The following is a 24018-nucleotide window of genomic DNA, read 5'->3' on the forward strand; positions in this document are numbered from 1 at the left end:
AATGGCAATAGCTTAATGTCAAATAAGTGCTACTATTATTTGCCATTTACCACTATTAAAGGTTTGGAATAAATTTAAAATTTCATATACACTTTTACGGTTTTAACAGAAATAAAAAAAAAATACTTTCCAAAAAGTTTTAAAATTATAATATTAACAAATTTTACATTTAATTTTACTAAAATTAACGTAATAAGTTACGTACAATTTTGTTTTTTTTTTTATGATAAACGCAAATATACATTTGCGTGCTTCACCAAGTTTTTAATTTTTTGTTTATTACTAAGTTCATTTTATATAGTTGTTAACGTCATAATATAAACAGGGTAATTATTTTTAAGAGTATAACAACACCGCGTTTAGTACCGTACGAATTGTCGGATTCTACACGACGCACGACCGCTTTTAACGTCCGCGATAAGTTAACAAAACTCGTTGAAAATGCATACATCAAAATGGTAGAATCTCTGCAAATGTTTTTATTTCTTTTCAAATCTAAATACAGACGAAAATGGTCATGGTTCTCTCCGTTCTTATGTTCAGTGCTCATAGTGTTATTGTTTTGTCACGGAGTTCTAGCTAAGTGTAGTGATCATAACTGCTTAAATGGTGTGTGTAAAAATGATACTTGCGTGTGCTACGAGGGCTGGCAAGGTCCCCAATGCCAGCATTGCGGCGGGAAAATAAAGTGAGTGTATCTTTTGTGATTTTTACTTACGAATTCACATTGCTAGTTCAGTGACCTAATTGTCAGACGTCATGTCATCTAGGTAGATTTCGCGAAAACATCGATGCAGGATTATCCAATTATCTTCTTTGGCTTCTTTATTTCATCCTGACATTCTGCTTGAAGGTCGCATCTATCTATAAAACTATTATGAACATTTGTAAAGGAAATATATGTATGTCTTTATATGTTCTCTAAGTAACATTGGAAGACCACAAATAATTAATCAGTAAACCTGGAGTATACATAATACACTGATTATACGATTAATTCATAAAGGTAAATAAAAATATAAAGAAAATGTTATCAGGTAGAAAGGAGTAATTTTGAATAAAATGTTGTAAAATCATTGTTGATGTGTCCACTTGTTTTGTGTATTTACATGTAGTAAAACTATTTCTTATGGTTGAGATAATAATTTTATCTGCTATATTCACCTTTTGTCTTATTGGATTATTGGATAAATTATGAAAATCTTGTAAATGAAGTATATTATTTTATATATGTGATACAAATTAATCAAAAATTCTACAATATAATAAGTACTGTTTGGTATTTGATGATAAACTATTTTAAGAATAAACAAAAAAGTATTCACATTAAGAAACTTTAAAGATTATATAATAATATTAATTTCATTAATGCATTAGATATGGATTACACCTTTGATCAGTTATTTTCCAATTAACATAATTTTGCCAACCCAAGTTATATTTTTTTGTGTCTTTCAAAGTTTACTATTATTATTATTAAACAAATTTATCGCACACACAAGGAAAAAAGAAAATACAAATGCAATAAAAAAAAGAAAAAGAAAAGCCATTTTTCAAGAGAAGCCATGATATATAAATAAAATTGCTATTACTATGTGAGAATTTAACACCAAAAAACAAATACCTTATGATACAATTGATTTAGTTGTCAGGGTTTTAATCCCGGGTTGGGCCATTAACTGATGTAACACAATTGATCCTGTGCTTGAACTGTCACAATAGAACACTATTGTGACAGTTCAGGCACAAAATCTCAATAAATCTGCAACCCAACAGGGTTGCAGATTCATTGAATTATTAAAGAGAAGATATAGAAGTTGCACCTCTGTTCGTACACTTGTAAACTATAAAATCTACGCAGTTGGTTAGTCGTAGAGGAAATCATCATTATAATACAAGTGCCCACAATAATATACACATTCTGTAAATTAAAAATAGAGCACTGTCACGTTGTTTCACGTTCAAGGTGATCAATTGTCAAGATGCATAATCCTATTTACATTCTTATTATTAATATATGTAGTTGAATCAATCAAATGCAATTTGAATTATGATATCGTGAAATGCAATATAATATGTTCGATAAAATGTATCTTTTTTGGAACAGGATTGATATAAAAGCTTCCACATTAATGGTTCGTGATTTTAGGATAACATCTTTTTTTTTATAACACAATGATTGTCGACAACATAATAAAAGTGATTCATTGTCAAACAGATATTGTATAGATACAGTTGTTTTATTTATGTCTATATTAACATGATGTATTGTAACTTTATTGTTATGTCTAATATTATATCTTTAGTCCTATTATATACTAATATAATTAGTATACTAATATAATTAGTATATAATAGGACTAAAGAACAACTTTTGTTTGTAATTATTTTTCATTTTGTTAGCTGTTTCGTACATATTGTTCTTAAATATAATTCTTAGTGTTTCTGTTTTACTTTATGTTTTATTAAATAGTTGAAATTTTTGAATGTATTAGATAGAATTGTTTAGACTTTTATATTGTATAGCAAATCTGGAGAACTAAATTAGGGTGGCAAGTGGTCACCGTTAATTATTTACTCTAATCAAGATTATATCGATGATAATAAACAATTAGTATTTTCAGATTTTCTCATTGCTGGATATATAAATATAATTGGTATTTCATATGTATGTTATTTAATTTGTAGAAATGAGTAACTACTGACTTGTAGGTTCTTTTTTCAAATTTTGATTTTGACCTCAGATAACTGGCATTGTCCTTATGTAAAATTTTAAAGTGGAAGTCACAAGGCGTTTTATTTTCTGACTGTAGTCGTACCATCTAATAATTCGTTACTAAATAATATTGAATCATCGCTGATTGCTGTAAAATAATAAGAAGTGTTTTAAGTGTGTTTTTTTTTGTCATCATCAGATTAACCGAACCAACGGGTATAATAACCGACGGTCCGGGTAACTACAGCGTCAGCACACAATGTTCGTGGCTGATAGTTCCGCCGCGGCTCGGGCCGAACCCACCCGCGCTGCGTGTACGACTCGAAAGCTTCGCCACGGAATGTGGTTGGGACCATTTGTACGTGTACGACGGTGACAGTGTACGAGCGGAGCGTTTGTTGGCTGTTTTTAGGTATGTCTATTTCGTATATATATATATTTACATATGTAATAAAACGCGATTGTTGCTATTTGGTACTATATTAGAAACGTACGCTTCTTTGTATGTATGTGCATTTACAGTACCTTAGCGTTCTTTAAACTATGGCGTAATGTTGTAATTGCTATACCAGTAATAAATAAATGATGTACATACGTGGTAAAGGTCTACATTATATTAAAATGTATAATTGTGTATCTTTATAGAACAGGTGAATCGAAGACTTTTCAAAATCAGGCGAGCACCGCTAAAATTTTCATATGCTTTATTTGTGTTTATAATTCATGATCTACTCGACGGTGAAGGAAACGAGAAAATGTGTATGTGTCAGATGACAAAATTGTCATATTTGTATCTATCATTAAATCGTGTTGGAGCAGCGTGGTGGAATAATCTCCAAGAACGTTCTCGTCGAGAGGATAGTAGACCGTTGTCCTTTTTTTATTACATATTCTTTCGTATACTAGAAGGCAGGCTACATAAATAATAACTGAAATAAATAATAATAATATAAATATACACTCAATACACGAACAGAGCTTTAATTAAGATTTGACTATATAATCATAAATATAAGAAATAAAGTTAAAAATGAAATAATGTTTTTTTTTTTTAATAATTTCAGTGGTGTGCTAGATAATAAGGATTCCGGTTGGACTCGACAAGTGATAGCTCGTTCTGGGAGCGTACTTTTACATTTCTTTTCGGATGACGCGTACGCAATGGAGGGGTTCAACGTAACGTACGCGGCGTACTCGTGCCCGTCGAACGATCATCGTACGAATTGTTCAGGTGAGTAATATATCACTTCCTTTTTAATTAGCGATATAATGTATACCACAAATTATTAATACTGGTGGTAGAGCTTTGTGCAAGCTCGTCTGGGTAGGTACCACCCACTCATAAGATATTCTACCGCAAAACAGAAGTACTTGGTATTGTTGTGTTCCGGTTTGAAGGGTGAGTGTGCCAGTGTAATTACAGGCACAAGGATCATAAAATCTTAGTTCCCAAGATTGGTGGCGCATTGGCTTTGTAAGCGATGGTTGACATTTCTTACAATGCCAATGTCTAAGGGCGTTGGTGACCACTTATCATCAAGTGGCCCATATGCTCTATAAAAAAAAAAATTCATGATCTCGACCAATGAAGTATGTTGCGGAACTATATCCAAATGACTTGTAGGAAATAAATACAAGAACTGAGATGGCCCAATGGTTCAAACACGTGAATTTTAACCGTAGACTTCTGGTTTAAACCCTGGCAAAACCATTGAATATTCATGTGCTTAATTTTTGCGTGTTCGGTGGTAAAGGAAAACACCGTGATGAAATCTGTATCCACCAATTCGCGTCGGAGTAGCGTGGTGAAATGAGCTCCACACACACTCAAAAAGATGTGATGAAAATGATGAGTCACAGCCCAGCTGTGGGACATCAACATACTTTACTTTTACCTTTTGTTCTTGATCAACACATATTTGGTTGAGCGATTAAAACACCAACAAAAATCGGCGATTATTATTAATGAAAATCACTACTGTATCTATTTATTTATGTAATTGACAAAACAATAGGCAATAGCAACAACAAAAGATGTGTGTGTGTGTGTGTGTATACATTTAAATCACCAAAGAGGTTATTTATCTACTTAATAAAAGATCGTCTACGTCATCAAAAACCTTTTCATAAGAATTGATTTACAAACGAATACGGTGTTACAATAATATTCTTTATTTAAACAGGCTTTTAATTTATACGTACTTGTGAATATTACGTCATGATAGTTTTAACCGGTTCCCCAAAAGAATTCTACCGATAAGAACCGGCAAGGAACTCACTTATCCAATAATTTACTTAATTATGCTAATTGGATACAATTAAATTATTATTATTTATATAATAACTTCACTCATTTTTGTCATCTATTTAGTATGTTTTTCGACCTTATTTGAAGTTACTTTTTTATCGACTAATTAATAAATTTAAATCTAATGATTTAAATTTATTAATTAGTCGAGTTAAAAATATTTGCGGCATCTTAGTGTAGAAGGTAGGCTTTGGGCAAGCCCGTCTGAGTAGGTACGATTTTCTACGGCCAAACAGCAATGCTGCTGTTACTTTCCTATGAAAGGGTGAGTGAGCCAGTGTAATTACAGCTACAAGGTTGATAACACCTTAATTCCCAAGGTTGGTGGCGCTTGACGATGTAAGGGATTGTTGGTAATATTTCTTAGTGTCTAAGGGCTGTGCGACATTTACTATCAGTTTGCTCATTTTCATGTCTGCATATATATAATAATAATAATAAAAATTGGATTACTTACATACTTATTTATATTATATATCGTTGACTGTTTTCTGTGTCAAATATAAAATAAAGAAAAGCCAGTTATAGAATGTGTTGAATTCGTAAACTGTGGATTATGTAGCTTTCGACAGACATCGTGCGCTTGTGAGGTTTCAATAACTCCACGTCAACCCCTTTGATAAAATAATCGAACTGTCTTCAAGGGTTTGCATTACACAAATTTTAAACACTACTTACCCTGTTCAATATTATATAAAAATAATATTATTTTATACAGCAGTGTATAGTTAAATTTTTCGGTGCATTAATTTATAGATTGTGTTATTTTTGTATCTATATAATATTGTTATAAAGGGTTCGTTTGTCTATCTGCTGAACCGATTTGAAATAAACGTTTAGCGTTAGATAGGCCATTTATTGAGAAAAATTATAGGCTATTATAAAGTGAGTGAGTTTGTATGGTTGTTGATTAAATGCGATAATCTCAGGGACTACAATTTAATCATTCTTTTGCATTAGATTGGATGGATGCTTACCATGATGAGAAGCAAGGTGTAAAATATATGTTTATGTAAACATAGTTTTTATATTCCAAATATAAATTATACATTATTTTAATGGGTTCTTACAAGCAGTATTAAATATTAACTTTACAAGTTAAATTAAAATTTTGATTAATCATACAGTAACCGCGTGTAAATGTCTCACTGCTGGGCTGAGGCCTCCTCTCCCTTTTTGAGGAGAAGGTTTAGAGCTTATTCCACGACGCTGCTCCAATGCGGGTTGGTAGAATGCACAAGTGACATAATTTCAATGAAATTAGACACAAGCGGGTTTCCTTACGATGTTTTCCTTCACCGGCAAGCACGAGATGAATTATTATTAATAGCCAAATCATGCTACCGACACATATAATAAATAAAAGTTCAATTCAAAAATTCACATTAAAATGTCATTCACGTATATTGTTGGTTATTGAGTTTAATTGGATCGATACGTTAATTCCAGATCATGGCGAGTGTGACGAGGGCTCGTGTAGATGTGAACCGAACTGGGTCGGTGTTGCGTGTGACCAGCCTTTATGCCCAAGTGAGTGTGTGTAATCATCTGAAAATTCATTTGCACATTTGCCTTCCTATTTTGAAAAGTAAACTTGTATTTAATGGCTAAAACGACTAAATAGAATAATTATATTATATTAACAGAGGACCATTGTTTTTATAGTAAAAGTTTTATTCAATTTCACGTGCCACTTAGCTTGTGTTTATTAAATAACACGTTATTAATTTTAATGTTTTTTTTTTAAATTCATTTTTATTCTATATTGGTAGCAAAAGTAATGTTAAGTGATTCTACTCCAAATAAGAAAGTAAATCGAATTTCAGACGACTGCAACGCGGAAACGGGCGGCGGGCTGTGCACGGCGGGCGGCTGCGTGTGCGCGGCGGGGCGCGCGGGCGCGGCGTGCGACGTGGCGGGCGGCGCGGCGGGCTGGCGGTGGGCGTGGCGGGAGGAGGGGGAGGGGGGCGCGCGGCCGCGGGGGGCGCCGCCGCCCGCCGCCGGACACGCGCTCGTCGCGCACGGGGACGACTTGTTGCGCGTCGGCGGGGAGACCTTCGCCGAGGCGCCCTTCCTCCACAGGTGCGCCGGGCTCTAGTTACTAGAAGAGATTTCGAATGTCTGACCTCTAAAATAAAGTGCCTGCGGTGCCTATAGAATATTGATTTGTTTTATTGACTGCTATTGTTCGTATCTGTTGTACATTTTGTTCATAGCGACACCCAATAAGCTCTTTCAATAATATTTACTTTTCAATAAAATAAAACTGGTCGTTCATCTTACTCGATTCGTGAAAAGGGAACTCATTTTATCACCAATATGTCTCATTACACAATTTAAAGTTTCTTTCTTTTTTTTTCAGATATAAAACAGTGGAAAACGAATGGATAGCCATGGAAGCGAGAGGAGAAGCCCCGTTGCCACGTTTCGCGCACTCTGCTGTGATCTACGGCAATGAGTTAATAGTATATGGAGGTGTTGTAGCCTCGGACGAGCCAGAGAGGGGGTGAGCATATATGTTAAACGGTAGTCCCTCGCCCAAATATATTGAGAGTGAAAGAAGTAAAACCACGGCTTTTGCACTTTTGGGCTGATGTAATTACTATAATTTATTTCTTAGTGTATTTTGGCAATCAAATCAAAAATATGTACGCAAATGTTCCATTTTATAGTAAGTCATCTTCACCCATAAATACTGATATTGCAGGAAGTTTGGACGTTAAATGCGCTGCCAAACAGGACATCTAAGATGTCCCTGGTGCCTAATTACACTGACTCACTCACTTAACAAATCGGATCACAGTAATATAAATGGTTGACGTGCGATCGTCAAATAATTGTGGTACCAAATAACAGTCAATAGAATTCAAGGTTATTTATGTAATTAAATAATTCACAGAATGTTGCGAATGGAGATAGAATCTCCATTCGCAACATTCAATTAAATTAAACATGACAATTCAATAATGCTCATGAGAGCCCACTTGAATAACGATTATATTGGTGCGTTGCACCGTGTGACGTCACTGATAGCTGAGCGTCCCCAGGGGCGGGCTGGCGGGGCTGGAGGGGCGCGCGGGGGAGGTGACGAACGAGGTGTGGCGCGCGCGCCTGGACGTGACGCACGCGGACTGGCGGAACGCCACGCCCACCGCGTGCTCGCCGCACCGACCGGCGCCGCTGAAGCATTGCGGTTAGATTCTCGATTTACGGGACATATTCTGAATCATACTTTGTTTACAAAATGAAACTGGTGAATCGTTTACCGATAACCGCAGATTTAATTTTTTTTTTTGAGTTTATATTTTATTTTATTTCCATCGTGACTTGCATATGTCAAGTAACGTCATGTATGTACATATATCTACAAAACTCCGTGTAGTTAGTTCCAGATTTTTTTCAGCTGAGAAATTGAGTAGTGTTAGGTTATGCGCCGTTACTTTACTTAATTAACTTAACAACCAGGTTTTTAGTTTCAACTTTACAGTTTCAACTCAGCAAATAGCTAATTTTAAGGTCGCGGATTCTATTTCAATCAATTGACTTTGACCTATTTATATTGGATTCCTCAAACAAATATAACCTATTTTATAATTTATCGTAAGGCTATCTAATGACATAGATTAAAAGTCAAAAGCAATTTTAGTTATGGTTTTAGTAAAGAAAAGTTTTATTTTATATAATTAAAGTCGATTTGTTCGCAGGCGGTCTCCATTTGTCCGGTCACACGGCAGTCATGGTACAGATGGGTCCGACGAAGAAACCGGTCATGTTAGTGTTTTTTGGACATTCTCCGTATTATGGATACCTCCATCTCGTCCAGGTCTGTTTATTTATTTTTTTGTTTAGTTTTTGGGTCGCCCACGACATCAGCTCATCTGAACTTTTGCAGAAGCTAGATATTTTTTGTTGAATTAAAAAGCTATATAGTATTAGCGAGGCACAGTATTAATAGCGTCGGGGGCGTTGCAGGAGTACTACGTGGAGGAGGGGTGGTGGGGCGCGGCGGGCACGCGCGGCGCGGCGGCGCGCGGCGGGTTCGCGCACTCGGCCGCCTACGACGCGCTGTCGGCGCGCGTCTACGTGCACGCCGGCCTCGTGTCCGAGTCGGAGGCCACGCAGGTGCGTGCGCGTACAACGCAGACTACACAGATTTAACGATGACGTCATCTATTGGACCGCCATCTTTAATAATAACTAAATTCATTATATTTTAATAATTATAAATATTTGTAAAATTGTTTCCCACCTTATAATGTCACCTCGGTACTGTATACATTTAATAAAAACTATTATATAGAATCCAAAACACAATTTTATAGCAGTTAAAAAATATATTCATTTAAATTCAACATAAATAGTTAAATCATTTCATAAGTTAAAATTAAAAATAAACGAATCTAAACAATTTAAATTAAATTCATAATTATGTAATTGAAATACAAATGGCATTTTTAATATAGGACAATACTCGCGTGTGACAGTAAGGAGAGGGGATAGTTTTTTCCGTATAATAAGTGTGATCGATGTATTGATGTAAATACACTAGCCAAATCTACTCAATCAATCTTATAACCTGTTCTAGTCACGCAAATATACGGGTACGTAACCTTTTTACGTCTATATTGGTATTAAATACGGGAATCTATAGATATGTGGTTATAGGTGTGTGGCTTCAGAAAGTGAGTTGTAGTGTATTGCAGGCGCCGTCCGCTGCACTGTACGAGTACGAGATAGAGACGAGAATCTGGCGTCCGCTGCCGTCCGCGCCGACGCCGAGGTATCTACACACGGCGCTCTTTGTATCGCCCGGTGAGCTGGTTGAATTTTTTACTATAATAAGAACACATATTGAAAAATAATCATTAATATTTTTTTCGAAATAGTTTTGTTTTGCTAACCTTACTTGTTAAAGTTATTGTTTTGTTAATTCTATTCGTAGATCGAAAACATCTATGTGAATATTATATTATTTAGTAATGAAAATAAAATTAATTTAGAATATATATGTGTTCAAATCACTAATTGAACGTTCCTTTTTTGAAATAAGATGAATTTCTGAATTGTTTCTAATGAGACAATGAGTGCATTTTTTAAACGATTATTTATAATAAGATACATTATATAAATTATATAAAAAGCGTAGCTCGACATTACACAGATTGATGAAGTGTAGTTATTAACAAGTGTTATCTTTCAGGCATAATGCTAGTGTTCGGTGGCAACACCCACAACGACAGTGCGAGCGCGGGTCCGGTGGCGATCGCGGCCTCGGCGCGCTGCTACGCCGCCGCCGCGCACCTCTACCACGCTCGGTCAGTGGTACCTCCTGCCGTTTATTGTCGCCGTTTCTATTACCTCAATGACGAATAGAAGAGAGTCGAGAGTGGAGAGAAGTTATGCTTTGAATATAAATTTGTTGAGCAGATGCAGGACGTGGTACTCGCTGCCGGGGCTGGCGGGCTCGGCTCGCGCGGCGCACGCGGCGGCGCTGCTGCCGCTGGCGGCGCGCGCCTCCGCCCTCGTGCACGCGGGGTGAGTGTGGGCGCGCACAGCGGCGACTGTTGGTGCTGTTGTATTGTAGGCTAAGCACTAGGTAGCCATTGGGTAGTCTTAATTTTACCTCTGCATAGATAAGTGACTTGAAATTACTAATTTGTCACTTTTTTAATAAATTATTTTTAAAATCCATGAAATTTCTAAAATTAATATTACTAAGAGCGATAGAAGTGTTTTTGAACGGATCATTGTCGGTATATTTCAGGTTCGACGGGCGGCTCCGTTCGGACGCGCTGCTGTTCGAGACGGGCGACAAGTGCTCGACGCGGCGCGACGAGCTGTCGTGCGTGGAGAGCGCGCAGCGAGCCGCCACCGCGTGCGTGTGGCGCGCGGCCGACCGCACGTGCGTCGCCGTACGTATTGGGGGGGCCGGGCTCTGCTTGAGTGTAGTACGAGTCGAGGTGGAGATCAGAACACCTGAATCCTAATCAAATAGTGTGGCTTCATATACATAAATATCCTTGGTTATATTTTTTCCATAATCCTATTAAAATAGCATTTGATATTGTGACAAATATTATGATTTTTAAACGTAAACACGTTTCTGTCCGGTTATATACGCGACAAATAGTTAATACTGTTATTTTTAAAGCGCGATGACCATACAAAAAGTTTTAATGCATTTAATAATAATTTAATTGCAGATAGAAGAGATCGGGTGGAAGCAATCGTTCAATGAAAGTCTCAAGGCGTGTTTGGATGATCCGGTGTTTGGTTAGTTTAGTTATATTCATTTATTACTTACATTATTATCAAATTAAATTAAATCAAAATATGTAATTCATAGGCGTCTTGAATGTTGTTATTATCGGAAATTTGGAAGTAAAAATAAAGTGGATACAAATGGTTTTTGCTAATGGAATAGGCCTTATACTATTTTTTTACTTCCCGCCATGCAATCACGACATGGTTCAATATAACGTCTTAACAACAACTACAGGGGGATCACTTGATATTTCTTCCTGATTATCTTTGATAGTTGATTAAGACGCATGACGTCCCCGCAGACGAGCGTCGCTGCGCGCTGGCGGAGTACTGCTCGGCGTGCGTGGCGAGCGGCTGCGCGTGGTGCGGCGCCTGCCTGCCGTCCGCGCAGCACTGCCTGCGCCGCGCGCACGCGCAGCACGCGCTGGTACGGCGAAGCCCGACTGCCGATACACAACACGACGCCCACATTTTTTTTTGCCATGAAAAGCTTCCAACTTGCAAACATTATATGATATACATCAGGAAAATGAAACATATTTAATGTATCGATGATTTTGTGTGGGCAGTTGTCGCTGTCGGTGGAGGAGTGCGAGTCCGGTGGCGGCGGCGAGGTGTGTGGGCGGTACCACTCGTGCGCGGCGTGCCACGCGCACCTGCACCGACACCCGCACGTAAGTATTACTTCTAGTTTTCCGTCTGATTTCAAATTTAGATTTCTTTGTAAAGTTATTAACGTCAGCTGATCGAATGTTTGATTTTATTATTATTTTTATAAGCTAATTGTAAAACGTCATGAATATAATCATGGAATTTGTTTTCGAATTGGAAAAATTGGAAAAGCGCAAATTAATATTTTTTTTTAATTTATTGTTTCAAGTAGAGCATACTCTCAAATGAGTCTGATGATAAGTGCTCACCACCTCTTATAAACATTCTCAATGTAAGAAAAGTTGTTTCATTTATGAATGGGCTTATTATATAATTATTTAATTTACAGGGTTCAGAAGAGTTGAGTCAACGAGCGTGTTACTGGGATTACGACACAGTTAAATGTAGACCTGCTAATTCTTCCACCGACATTAGGTGAGTATCATATATTCTTAAAGAATAATTGATAAAACAAATAATCTTGTACAGGCTGATTTTTTATACTCCAATCTGATTTTGATGAAAACTAAAACAATTAATAGTGTCATTAATAAAGACATTCTAGAAAATAAATGAAAAGTTGTATTGCAAATCAAAATTGTATGCAAATTGCCTTAAATGATGCCCAATTTTCAAGACTGCTATGTCATGATAATTTTGTTGTTATCATTCAGAAGTGTGGCCGCGACGGCGACTGGAGTGTGTAGTGCAGCGTGTGCCACGTTCCGCTCATGTACGAACTGTACCGCAGAGGAGTGTATTTGGTGCGCTTCGGCTGGTCGATGTGTCGATAAGGTATGCATCTTATGTTCCTTACAGTATAATAAATTTACTATTTGCCCTTGATATTTATTTCCACGGAAGATGGTGTAGGAGTCGGTCATGGAACGATTAATATTTGTCATTTATTAGAAGCAAAGCCGAGATGGCCTAGTGGTAAGAACGCGTGAATCTTAACCGATGATCGTGGGTTCAAACCCGGGCAAGCACCACTGAATTTTCATGTGCTTAATTTGTGTTTATAATTCATCTCGTGCTTAACGGTGAAGGAAAACATCGTGAGGAAACCTGCATGTGTCTAATTTCATTGAAATTCTGCCACATGTGTATTCTACCAACCCGCATTGGAGCAGCGTGGTGGAATAAGCTCCAAACCTTCTCCTCAAAAGGGAGAGGAGGCCTTAGCCCAGCAGTGGGACATTAACAGGCTGTTACTAGAAGAAGCACTATAAGTGGCTACAGTAATGTGTAGTAGAATGCATAAATATAGTCTTTTACTGAGCCACGTCTCGTCCCCCAGAACGCATACGGCGCGTCGTTCCCCATGGGCGGCTGCCGCGCGTGGTCCACCAACGGCTGCGCGGGCGGCGCGGGCGGCGCGGGCGCGGGCTGCGGCGCGCACGCGTCGTGCGCGGCGTGCCTGGCGGAGCCGGCGTGCGGCTGGTGCGACGACGGCGCGGGCGGCGGCCGCGGCGCCTGCCTGCCGGGCGGCGAGCGGCGCCCGCACCACCCGCACGTGTGCCCGCACCGCAGGTGGGGGCCGCGCCACGCGAGCGCACATTCGACGTTTTACAGAAAACTATATCATACTAATAACGTGCTTAATAATTGCCAGGTGGCATTTCACGCGCTGCCCGGCGTGCCAGTGCAACGGGCACGCGGTGTGCGACGGCGCGGCGCGCTGCGTGCAGCCGTGCGGCGCGCGCGCGGTGGGCGCGCACTGCGACACGTGCGCGCCCGCGCACTGGGGGTCGCCGCTCAACGGTGGCCTCTGTCAACGTGAGTCCTGCTTAACTCTATTAGAATGACCACCCCCAGTTAAATTTTCGACAAATTTGTTTTCTATGTGTCACGTGTCGACTGTGCACTATAATGATTTAGAATAAAATACTGTGTATCACAATATACGACGTGTTACGCGTGCGCAGCGTGCGAGTGCAACGCGCAGGCGGTGTCGTGCGCCGTGGACACGGGGCGCTGCTACTGCAGCACGAAGGGGCTGGCGGGCGACCGCTGCGACAAGTGCGACAACACCAACCACTACCACGCCGACCTCTTCAATAAGGGCTGCTACTGTGAGTTACTCCACACCATTACATTTTACAACGACATTTTATATTTACTATGTATTGACTCTAAAAAATAGTTATGGTAACTTTAAAAAAAACCTTCACACACACACACACACACACACACACACACACAAATATATTTAATATTTAAATGCTGACGGTTCACTACTACATACGCAAAAACTTCTGCAACTGATTTGACTCTTTCTCTCGTTTCGTCTGTCTTGGTACCTGTAATCAAATCTTGCAAATTAATTTTACACCCTACCCGGGCTGTTCTTCTCTTCAAATATTACACATTTTTATTCTAATCGAAATACGTTTATTTTATTATTATATATTACACTAAGTTAGATGAGCTACAATTGGAATGTCTGCGACATCCAGAGTACTCCCGGACCTTGTTCCAACAGATTTTTTTTTTTTTTATATTCGCCGGGAGGGCAAATGACTCTACTCCACCTGATGGTAAGTGGTAGTAGAGTTCAAACGCGACGACGGCCAGTACAGACGGGAAAAACGTTCTGCACTAGCCGCCTTCGCCTTGCCGGCCCGCAAGATGCCTCTTCACTCCTCGTTTGAAGGAACCCGGGTTGTAAGAGGAGGGGAACACGTGAGCTGGTAAGGAATTCCATTTTTTGGAAGTGCGACAAAGAAAGGAGTTGCCAAATTTCTTTGTTCGCGATGGAATTTATGTCACAGTTAGGCGGTGACATCGAGAACCAGCTCGCGTGGACTTAAGAAGGAAGGGGGAAGCAGGAATTAGAGAGAATAATTCCTCAGAGCACTCGCCGTGATACAGTCGATAGAAAGCGCTCAGTGCTGCTATCTCACGACGCAATTGTAAAGGTTCAAGGGTGTTTGTGACCTTTACGTCGCCAATAATGCGTACGGCACGTCGCTGCAACCGGTCCAAGGCCTCAAGTAGGTACTTAGCGGAGCCATCCCAAAGGTGCGAGCAATATTCCACGCAAGACCGTACCTGTGTTTTGTACAGCAGGCACAGTTGTTGTGGCGTGAAAAAGCGCCGCACCTTGTTCAGAACTCCGATTTTCCGTGAAGCTGTTTTTATAACAGCCTCAATGTAATCCCTTGGACTAAGGTCGCAGCGAACGTCAATCCCCAGCATGGCGATTTTGCTATGCATCACCAGCGGAGTACCACAGAGGGAGGGAAGAGGGGAAAATGTTGACAGCGCCGTGAGAGCGCATACCTGTGTTTTCTTGGCATTAAACTCAACAAGATTATCAGAGCCCCATTTGGCGATGAGATCTAACGTCCTATCGAGTTCAATGACAAGATTCTCCCGCCTCTCCTCAGTTTCCGCCCGCCCAGCCACTGCGCGTCCGTGGTATCCACCATGCACTGTACTATCATCTGCATAGCAATGTATGTTCCCAAGGGAGAGCATATCATTGATATGCAAAAGAAAGAGTGTGGGAGATAGCACAGATCCCTGGGGGACTCCAGCATTCACTACATAGAATTGTGAAGCGCAACCATCTACTAAAACACGAAGGCTACGCTTGTGTAGGAAGCTGGCAATCCAGATGCATAGCTGAGCAGGCAGACCATATGCCGGTAGCCTGGAGAGAAGACTTCTGTGCCAGACCCTGTCGAAAGCCTTGGAGATATCGAGGCTGACAGCCAACGATTCTCCATGCTTGTCGATAGCTTCACCCCAAAGGTGTGTTACGTACGCTAGAAGATCACCTGTGGACCGTTTTGGTCGAAACCCGTACTGACGATCATTAATCAGACAGTGATCTTCTAGGTAATGGATCAGTTGGTTGTTTAAAATCCGTTCCATCACCTTACAAAGTACTGAGGTGATAGCTATTGGCCGATAATTTGCTGGGTCAGACCGATCCCCTTTTTTGGGAACCGCTTGCACATTAGCTCTTCTCCAAGCCTCCGGCACACTTCCCGAAGAGAGAGAAAGTTGGAACAGGCGCGTTAACACAGGAGACAGCTCCGCTGCGCACTTCTTCAGCACTATGGGTGGTATTCCATCGGGACCGCTAGCTTTCCGTACATCAAGTGATTGCAGCTCCGCACGCACATCACGTTGCCTGATTTTAATGTCAGGCATCGTATGGCCACATGCAGGTATTGTAGGTGGCAGTGCACTACAATCATCGATGACGGAATTGTCGGCAAAGAGTTTAGCCAGGAGATCAGCTAGCTCTTGCGGACTGTGAGCTAGCGATCCGTCCGGATTTCTGAGCGGTGGCAGCGAAGGTTGGCAGAAATTGTTTTGCACAGACTTGGTCAGACGCCAGAAGCTACGGGAGCCCCTAGGATGCGAACCAATCTGTACAATGCGCTGTGCATCCGCTCTCGTGTATGCCTTTCTACAGGACTTGGAATTTTTATTATAGTTTGCTTTCAGTGAGTCAATGTTAGATGCCCCGCTAATACAGCCGTTGATCCACTTGCGATATGCCACCTGCTTAGATGATACAGCATCGGCACATTCACGAGTGAACCAACGGTTACGCATACTCCTATTGACGAGATCTGAGCTAGGAATGTAGTATTCCATTCCCAGCATGATCTCGCCAGCAACAGCAGCGGCACTAGCTGTCGGGTCATTCCCACTGAAGCAACGTTCCTTCCAAGGGACCGACGCATAGTAATCGCGCATACCGTCCCAATCCGCCGACTTATAGTGCCAAACGCGACGTTTGCATACCGCTAGTGGCGGCAGCTTGGCCTGTGGCACTCTGGTAGAAATAAGGCTGTGTCCAAATCCAAAAGCCAAGAGGAGCCTGAACCACAACCTGATATTCCACCGGGTGAGAAGTCAGCAGAAGGTCCAGTAGAGAAGGTGCTTGCCCATCAATGTCTGGGATCCTGGTGGGCTGATCAACCAGTTGGGTCAAGTCATGTGTGAGAGCAAAAGCATGAGCAGTCCTTCCAGCATGGTCAGTTTTAAGGGATTTTAACCAGGATTCGTGGTGAGCATTAAAATCCCCCAAAAACACCAATTCCGCGTTAGGAAATTGCTCTTGCGCAGCATCTGCCACCCGACTAAGATGGTCAAATAATCGGCTTGTCTCCAAGTCACCATTGTGGGATCTGTAGAGGCACACGTAGACTCGGCTCTGACGAACCAGGTCCACACGTACCTCCAACATGGAGAAGGAGGGGTCCTCCAAGCAGCGCAGTCGGTGACAGCAAACATCCGTCCTGACGAACAAGCATACTCCGGCTTTCGCTTTGAAGGATTCTTCAAGCGTGTAGCCGGGATAATTAAGGTAGCTGGTATCGGCAGGACGGAGTATTTGTGTCTCCGTGAGAAACAACATTGCTGGCCGTGCTGTCTCGAGATGGTGGTGGACAGCGTTGAGGTTAGTGTGGAGTCCTCGGATGTTAGGGAACTCGACCTCAAACAGCGAGGGTATGGTGGGGGTGTGCACCGTTGTACGACCGTTATTTCTTATTTGTTGCGCCATTTGGGAAAAATGAAATGGAAAAGAGACGTGAAGCGAGCGATGTATTGCCACGATAGGGATGGGCAAAGTGTGGAGGCGTGTTTCCCCAAGTGGTTGCCAAAAGGAAAAATACACTGACCCGCCGGACGGAAGGGCCCCCGAACCCCCCCGGAAGTGGCCGCCGGGACCCCACCTACCGGTCACCAACCGGCACGACGGTCCACCCCGAGATTATGCGTGGCCTGGTGGGGCAGCCTCACAAGCTGGTTAGGCACGCTCGGGCCCCTGTACTATGCCACGGGCGGCCAGCGGAACAGCCGTTTCTTCGGGTCTCCCTGACCGGCAGGTCAATACAGTTTCCCCCGGCATTGGTTCAACAGCCGTCTCCAATTGGACCAACACCCATCGCGGCAATACTCGCTCGGGCTCTGGCTGTACGCTGGCTGACCTCGAAACGCGGCTGCAAGCCACTTCACGAGTTTTTCACCATGCGTACGGTGGTAACAAGCCAGGAGGATGTTAGCATCCTACCACCAGATGAGCAGATGGTCGCTCAGATATCCCTTAGTCGCCTCTTACGACACCCATGGGAAAGAGAGGGGCAGTGAAATGTATTCTTTCTCCGTCACTGCACGGATAATTACCATTTTTTCCGGAATTTGGACAACTTCTTACAAGGAAAAAAATTCAACTCCGATGCGGCAGTCCAAACCACCTTCAAAGAATTTATTGATTCTCGCCCACATGGTTTTTTTTAGTAAAGGGATCAGTGAACTACCTACTAACTAACTATCTGAGATGGCAAAAGTGCATAGATAACAACGGTGCATACTTTGATTAATTAAATATATTTTACAAAAAAAAAAAAGACTTTATATTCCTCCCGTACAAAACGCCAATATGACATATACGGACCTAATATTATTAGTTTTCAAATTCGATTTAATTTTTTATTTATATTTATTAACAAGAATACTTTATGTGTTTAAATAGTAATTTCGTACATAACAGACGATCTAGCAGTCGACTACCAGTTCACGTTCAATCTATCAAAGAAGGAGGACCGGCACCTGTCCGCGATCAACTTCCGGAACGCGCCCGTGAAGCCGGACGTGGACGCCGACTTCAGCATCACGTGCTCCGCGCACGCGCGCATGAACCTCACCGTGCGCACGCGCAGCGACGTCGCCGAGCGGACGCTGTTCAGCGACGTCAACTGCACCAACTTCCGATACAAGTGAGTCCACTCAATACTATATTACTGGTTGCGGTGCTTTATATTGACCCTTAGTCTACTAGTGCGAAGACGGGACGGGTAGCTAGTTTGAGTACAAAATATCCTGCTTTCTCTGTATTATTTGGGTAGTAACACAATAGATATAAGTATAGGTTAGTTGTACACTTTAAATTTTCGGAATGTAAGTTATTCCGAATATTTAATTTACTTTTTCTTTCTACATAATTACCCGCATTACTTTTTTGATTCAAAATGTGTTTTTTTTTTGTTAAATTATTGTACAACAAATAAAACTTTGATATAATGACGCAAAGGCCTTTCCTATACAGGTTCGCTAAGTCGGAACACGCTTTCGGCGTCGAGGACAATGTGACCCTGACCACGTTCTTCGTGTACGTGTACGACTTCCGGCCGCCATTGTGGATACAGATATCGTTCTCGCAATACCCGAAGTTGAATTTACAACAGTTTTTCATTACGTTCTCATCGTGTTTCTTACTTTTGTTGCTGGTCGCTGCCGCTTTGTGGAAAATAAAACAGGTATTTTAATAAAGAATTTAATAAACGAATAATAAGACAAAAGAGTTGAGATATTAAATCAAATTGAATAATAAAAAATATAAGTGACTTATTCAAGTATGCTCTTGAGTATCAAGTGGGATGTCAAGAGGTCACCGCAGCTATATATATATATATATATATATATATAGCTATATATATATATATATATATATATATATAGCTATATATAGCAGGCAATAGCATTGTACACTTATAGCAGAAGGTTCATCATGATGTGAAAAAAAAATTACAGCTGAGCACGAGAATAATTATAAACACAAATTAAGCAACTGAGCATTATGATCTCATAAGTAATAATGTCCACCAGAACGATTTCGGCCACGGCGGCCAATTTCAAGAGAGATTAGCCAAATACGCAGGAGATATTATAGTGTGCAAACTCAAGTGCACTCTCTCCTAACTCTCATAATCCGATGGGACAGCAATCCGGCACGACCAGAAAGAGTTCAGGCGCAGGACCAAAGGTTTCACGTGCTTTCCGAGGCACGGGAGTGTACACACAACTAACTTCCAGACTCCTGGCTGCTACTGAGAATTTTCTGACAGAAAAACCCAATAACTTTTTATTAGCCCGACCTGGGAATTGAACCCAGGACCTCCGTGTCGGCGACCTTACATCAAGCCACTAGACCATTGAGGAAATCTCATAAGTAATATAATATACAACACAATCATGTTCACATTAAAATATATATATTCTATGTTGATTTTATTTAGAATGAATGTCTTTCAGAAATACGATTTGTACAGAAGAAGGCAGCGATTGTTTGTAGAAATGGAACAAATGGCATCTAGACCTTTTAGTCAAGTCAGTATCGAACTGGAGAAGGGAGGTGGGGGTGAGTGAATGAACTTTTTACTTAGAAGCAATAAGTTAGTATTAATAATAATAAAATCATTTATTTCGGCCAAACAGGGATCATAAACACAAAACAATAAATAGTAAAACAGACAAAAATAAGATTATCGAAACGAATTTCGTGATTTTATTTTATTTTGATTTCAGTTCGAATTTACATATTTAAAAAAAACTTTCGTTATATATTCGTCTCATCTATATTATATTTAAAAATGGGTGTTGTTATAATCTGCTTGAGATTAATAAAAGGTAGCTTTTATATTTAAAGTAACCATAGTATAGATTTTAACTGAATGTCCTGACCCGCCCCCAGGCAGCGGAGTCCCCGCACCGGTCGCACTGGAGCCGTGCCGCTCGGGCCGCGCCGCCGTGCTGTCGCTGCTCGTGCGCCTGCCCACCGGTGGGACGGGCCGCGCGCCACCGCTCGGCGGGCTGGCGCTCGCCTCCGCACTCGTCACGCTCGGTCACCAGCACCACGTGACGCATGCGACGCACGCACACTCTGACAGGTGAGCACGCCTGCGCGTACGTCACGCTCGGCCACCAGCACCACGTGACGCACGCGACGCACGCGACGCACGCACACTCTGACAGGTGAGCACGCCTGCGCGTACGTCACGCTCGGCCACCAGCACCACGTGACGCACGCGACGCACGCACACTCTGACAGGTGAGCACGCCTGCGCGTACGTCACGCTCGGCCACCAGCAACACGTGACGCACGCGACGCACGCACACTCTGACAGGTGAGCACGCCTGCGCGTACGTCACGCTCGGCCACCAGCACCGCGTGACGCACGCGACGCACGCACACTCTGACAGGTGAGCACGCCTGCGCGTACGTCACGCTCGGCCACCAGCACCACGTGACGCACGCACACTCTGACAGGTGAGCACGCCTGCGCGTACGTCACGCTCGGCCACCAGCACCGCGTGACGCACGCGACGCACGCACACTCTGACAGGTGAGCACGCCTGCGCGTACGTCACGCTCGGCCACCAGCACCGCGTGACGCACGCGACGCACGCACACTCTGACAGGTGAGCACGCCTGCGCGTACGTCACGCTCGGCCACCAGCACCGCGTGACGCACGCGACGCACGCACACTCTGACAGGTGAGCACGCCTGCGCGTACGTCACGCTCGGCCACCAGCACCACGTGACGCACGCGACGCACGCGACGCACGCACACTCTGACAGGTGAGCACGCCTGCGCGTACGTCACGCTCGGCCACCAGCACCACGTGACGCACGCGACGCACGCGACGCACGCACACTCTGACAGGTGAGCACGCCTGCGCGTACGTCACGCTCGGCCACCAGCAACACGTGACGCACGCGACGCACGCACACTGACAGGTGAGAACTCCTTCGCGCACTTGAGTGCGATGGGTACACTGGGACCGCACGTGCGCACGCGCAAACACCGCACTGTGTCTTCGCTGACAGGTAAGCATGCACCGCGCACACCACTTGCACGCAATCATAGATTAACTTGCACCGATTGCCTCATATCAACAAGTCGCTAGTCAACTATGTGCACACCGGTCAAGTTATGTAGTTAAACGCTAGTAGAACTCCGTCGATGTTTAGCTTAGATACGGTCTTTAATTTTCACACAAGGTAAAGATGTGTGAAGTCGGCAGACATAAGGAACTACAAGGCCTTAGCAACATATTCGCTGTAATTGAGATAAAATACTATTAATCAATAGGCGACCCAATTTTTTTTTCACATCTCTTCCACTAACTCTGCTATGTGCATCAAATGCTTGCAGATAGGCTATTCATATTCTCATAACCATTGAACTAACCTGTCGATCACACGTCATCCAGAACAATGTGTGTATTTGCAAACACATTACTTGCTTCCCAGATTTTGACCACATCCTAAATAAACATAACAATTAATCACAAAATGTTATACCAATGAAGCAATTGAAGCTTATTAAAATATATCGATATTTACAAAATGCACTAATTTATAACAAAACAACCGTAGTCCATTTCTATTTAAAATATTTTGAACATTAACATTCAGTAGCACTATGCGCACCAAACGCATATCCTCACCTAGCAGCGTCATTAGTGCGCATGGTAATAAACTAATTTTGGTTGGTCCTAAGGCGTTTTAAAATACGCAACACCGCTCGGAGTCTCAGGTCCCCGCGCTCCAACCTCAGCCCTTCGCGCACTAGCCGAACCCTTATACTAACAGGTAAGCTAACAGCTAACTCCACATAAACTATCCATCGCACCAAGCGCACCAACTGCACTAACGGTATTCCATGTCATTTTATTGGTGGAAAAGGGTAACTACTGTCTCGCTTGCCTGGTCTTCTCAGTAGAATATATGTTCCGAACCGGTGATAGCTTTACTATCAATTTAATCCTGTAACCAAATCATAAGCTTATTAGTTTATCATTATCAAAAATGCTTATAACAGTTTACTTGAATAATGAATATTTTGATTATAATATAATACGGTTTATTAAATATGTCATACGACAATGAAAGATTAATACCATACATACATAGCTCATATGGCATCTTTTTGCGTAGAAAGTGTTTTGAATTTTTCGGCCGCTAGATGGCGCTTTATAATAATATAAATTTATAAGATTGGTGATTGATTTTTCTTCATATGATTTTGACTTGTTAATTCTTATTAAGCATTTGTTTTTGAATGTTTTTACATAAATAAATAAAGTGGTGATAATCGAAATTATTGTTTCAGATGGCGAAGAGATAACCAATGTAAATAGGATTGTATGAAGTAAGTGTACATAGGACATTCTAGTGCATTGCTCAATGGAGTTAGGACCATAATACTCAATCGCTTCGTGCGTGTAATGTAATTAATACGGATAAGTTTTAAAATGGACGTTTACGAAAATAAACGATATTTTATAACGAACTGTAACATGACCATAGAAAAGGGAATGTAATAGAGCTGACATGTAATAAATATGACGTACGTTAATATCATTGAATATAATTATTTGCATTAATTAAAAAAAAATTAAAGATTTAAATAGACATAGAATATGTTTGTTTTGCGGTTTTACAAATTAATTGTTCATAAAAATAAATGACACTTCTAAAATATTCTCTGGTCTATGGTAATAAAGAACGCTTAATGTTTTGTAAAATCGTTAAATATATACAAGTGATTTTTCAAATGCGCTTATATAACGCTTGAATCGGAAATTTTAAAAATGAGCTATAATTAAAGCGTCGTAAGATTTAAATTCGAATGTATTTAGTATTTTTTTTTATTTACAAACAAAATCTACATTGTAAAACAACGTGTTTTTTTATTCATTAAATATTAAATACGCGAAATAATAATAGGATATAGTTTATTATGAAAACTTCCGTTCGAGAGATTGCCAAATGCATTTATGCCAATAAAATGACATTTTTTTTATACATTAAATATTAATCTCATTTAAAATGTTTGACTGAAATTGTTTTCTCCCGAGAAATATATAGACAGTTGCAAATTATTATCTATTTTTTTTTTTTATTTAGGCTCTACTACATAAGGTGCTTGTTAAAACAATGTTCTTTTTCAGCGCCTATTTAATAGATATTAAAATATATAAATGAAATAGTTCCCTCTTAGTCGGAAGCTTATGTCACATTTATATTTTAATTTTTTATCAATCAGCGTAAACCATATGAAAAAATAAACTATGTAAGTTGTTGAACACACATGCAATTTTATACTTACCCAATATAAGAATATTGAATTTGAATTTAGAATGTTATTTTTAACAATCGAAATAGATATAATAAAAATAATGCACACATTTTTATTAGCCACATACACGAAATTCTAAATATAAAAATTTATTTAAATTAAAAAAAAAACAGCAAATCTATAG

General features: G+C 40.9%; 1 protein-coding gene across 1 annotated transcript; it reads left to right on the forward strand.

Annotated features, from left to right (window-relative positions):
* The first annotated feature begins 382 nt into the window (after positions 1-382).
* Positions 383-23854, forward strand: LOC126778330 (attractin-like protein 1). The gene is made up of 26 exons (XM_050501839.1): positions 383-688; positions 2916-3128; positions 3781-3947; positions 6474-6554; positions 6851-7106; positions 7387-7530; positions 8072-8217; positions 8729-8847; positions 8997-9146; positions 9728-9836; positions 10225-10339; positions 10452-10559; positions 10789-10936; positions 11228-11297; positions 11591-11715; positions 11858-11962; positions 12289-12374; positions 12614-12734; positions 13240-13472; positions 13555-13718; positions 13868-14014; positions 18460-18685; positions 19015-19225; positions 20001-20106; positions 20440-20635; positions 22866-23854. Exons 1-26 carry the CDS (start codon positions 456-458, stop codon positions 22891-22893), a joined length of 3807 nt encoding a protein of 1268 aa, XP_050357796.1. The 5' UTR covers positions 383-455; the 3' UTR covers positions 22894-23854.
* Positions 23855-24018: the final 164 nt, after the last annotated feature.

This window comes from Nymphalis io, chromosome 25, assembly GCF_905147045.1.
Source record: "Nymphalis io chromosome 25, ilAglIoxx1.1, whole genome shotgun sequence".
Taxonomy (NCBI): Eukaryota; Metazoa; Arthropoda; class Insecta; order Lepidoptera; family Nymphalidae; genus Nymphalis; species Nymphalis io.

Excerpts from the sequence above, each read along its gene's own strand:
- LOC126778330 (XM_050501839.1), top strand. The coding sequence starts at position 456 with ATGGTAGAATCTCTGCAAATGTTTTTATTTCTTTTCAAATCTAAATAC. Across the intron at positions 9,147-9,727 it reads CCGAGTCGGAGGCCACGCAG|GCGCCGTCCGCTGCACTGTA; the intron begins GTGCGTGCGCGT and ends AGTGTATTGCAG. Across the intron at positions 10,560-10,788 it reads TCCGCCCTCGTGCACGCGGG|GTTCGACGGGCGGCTCCGTT; the intron begins GTGAGTGTGGGC and ends GGTATATTTCAG.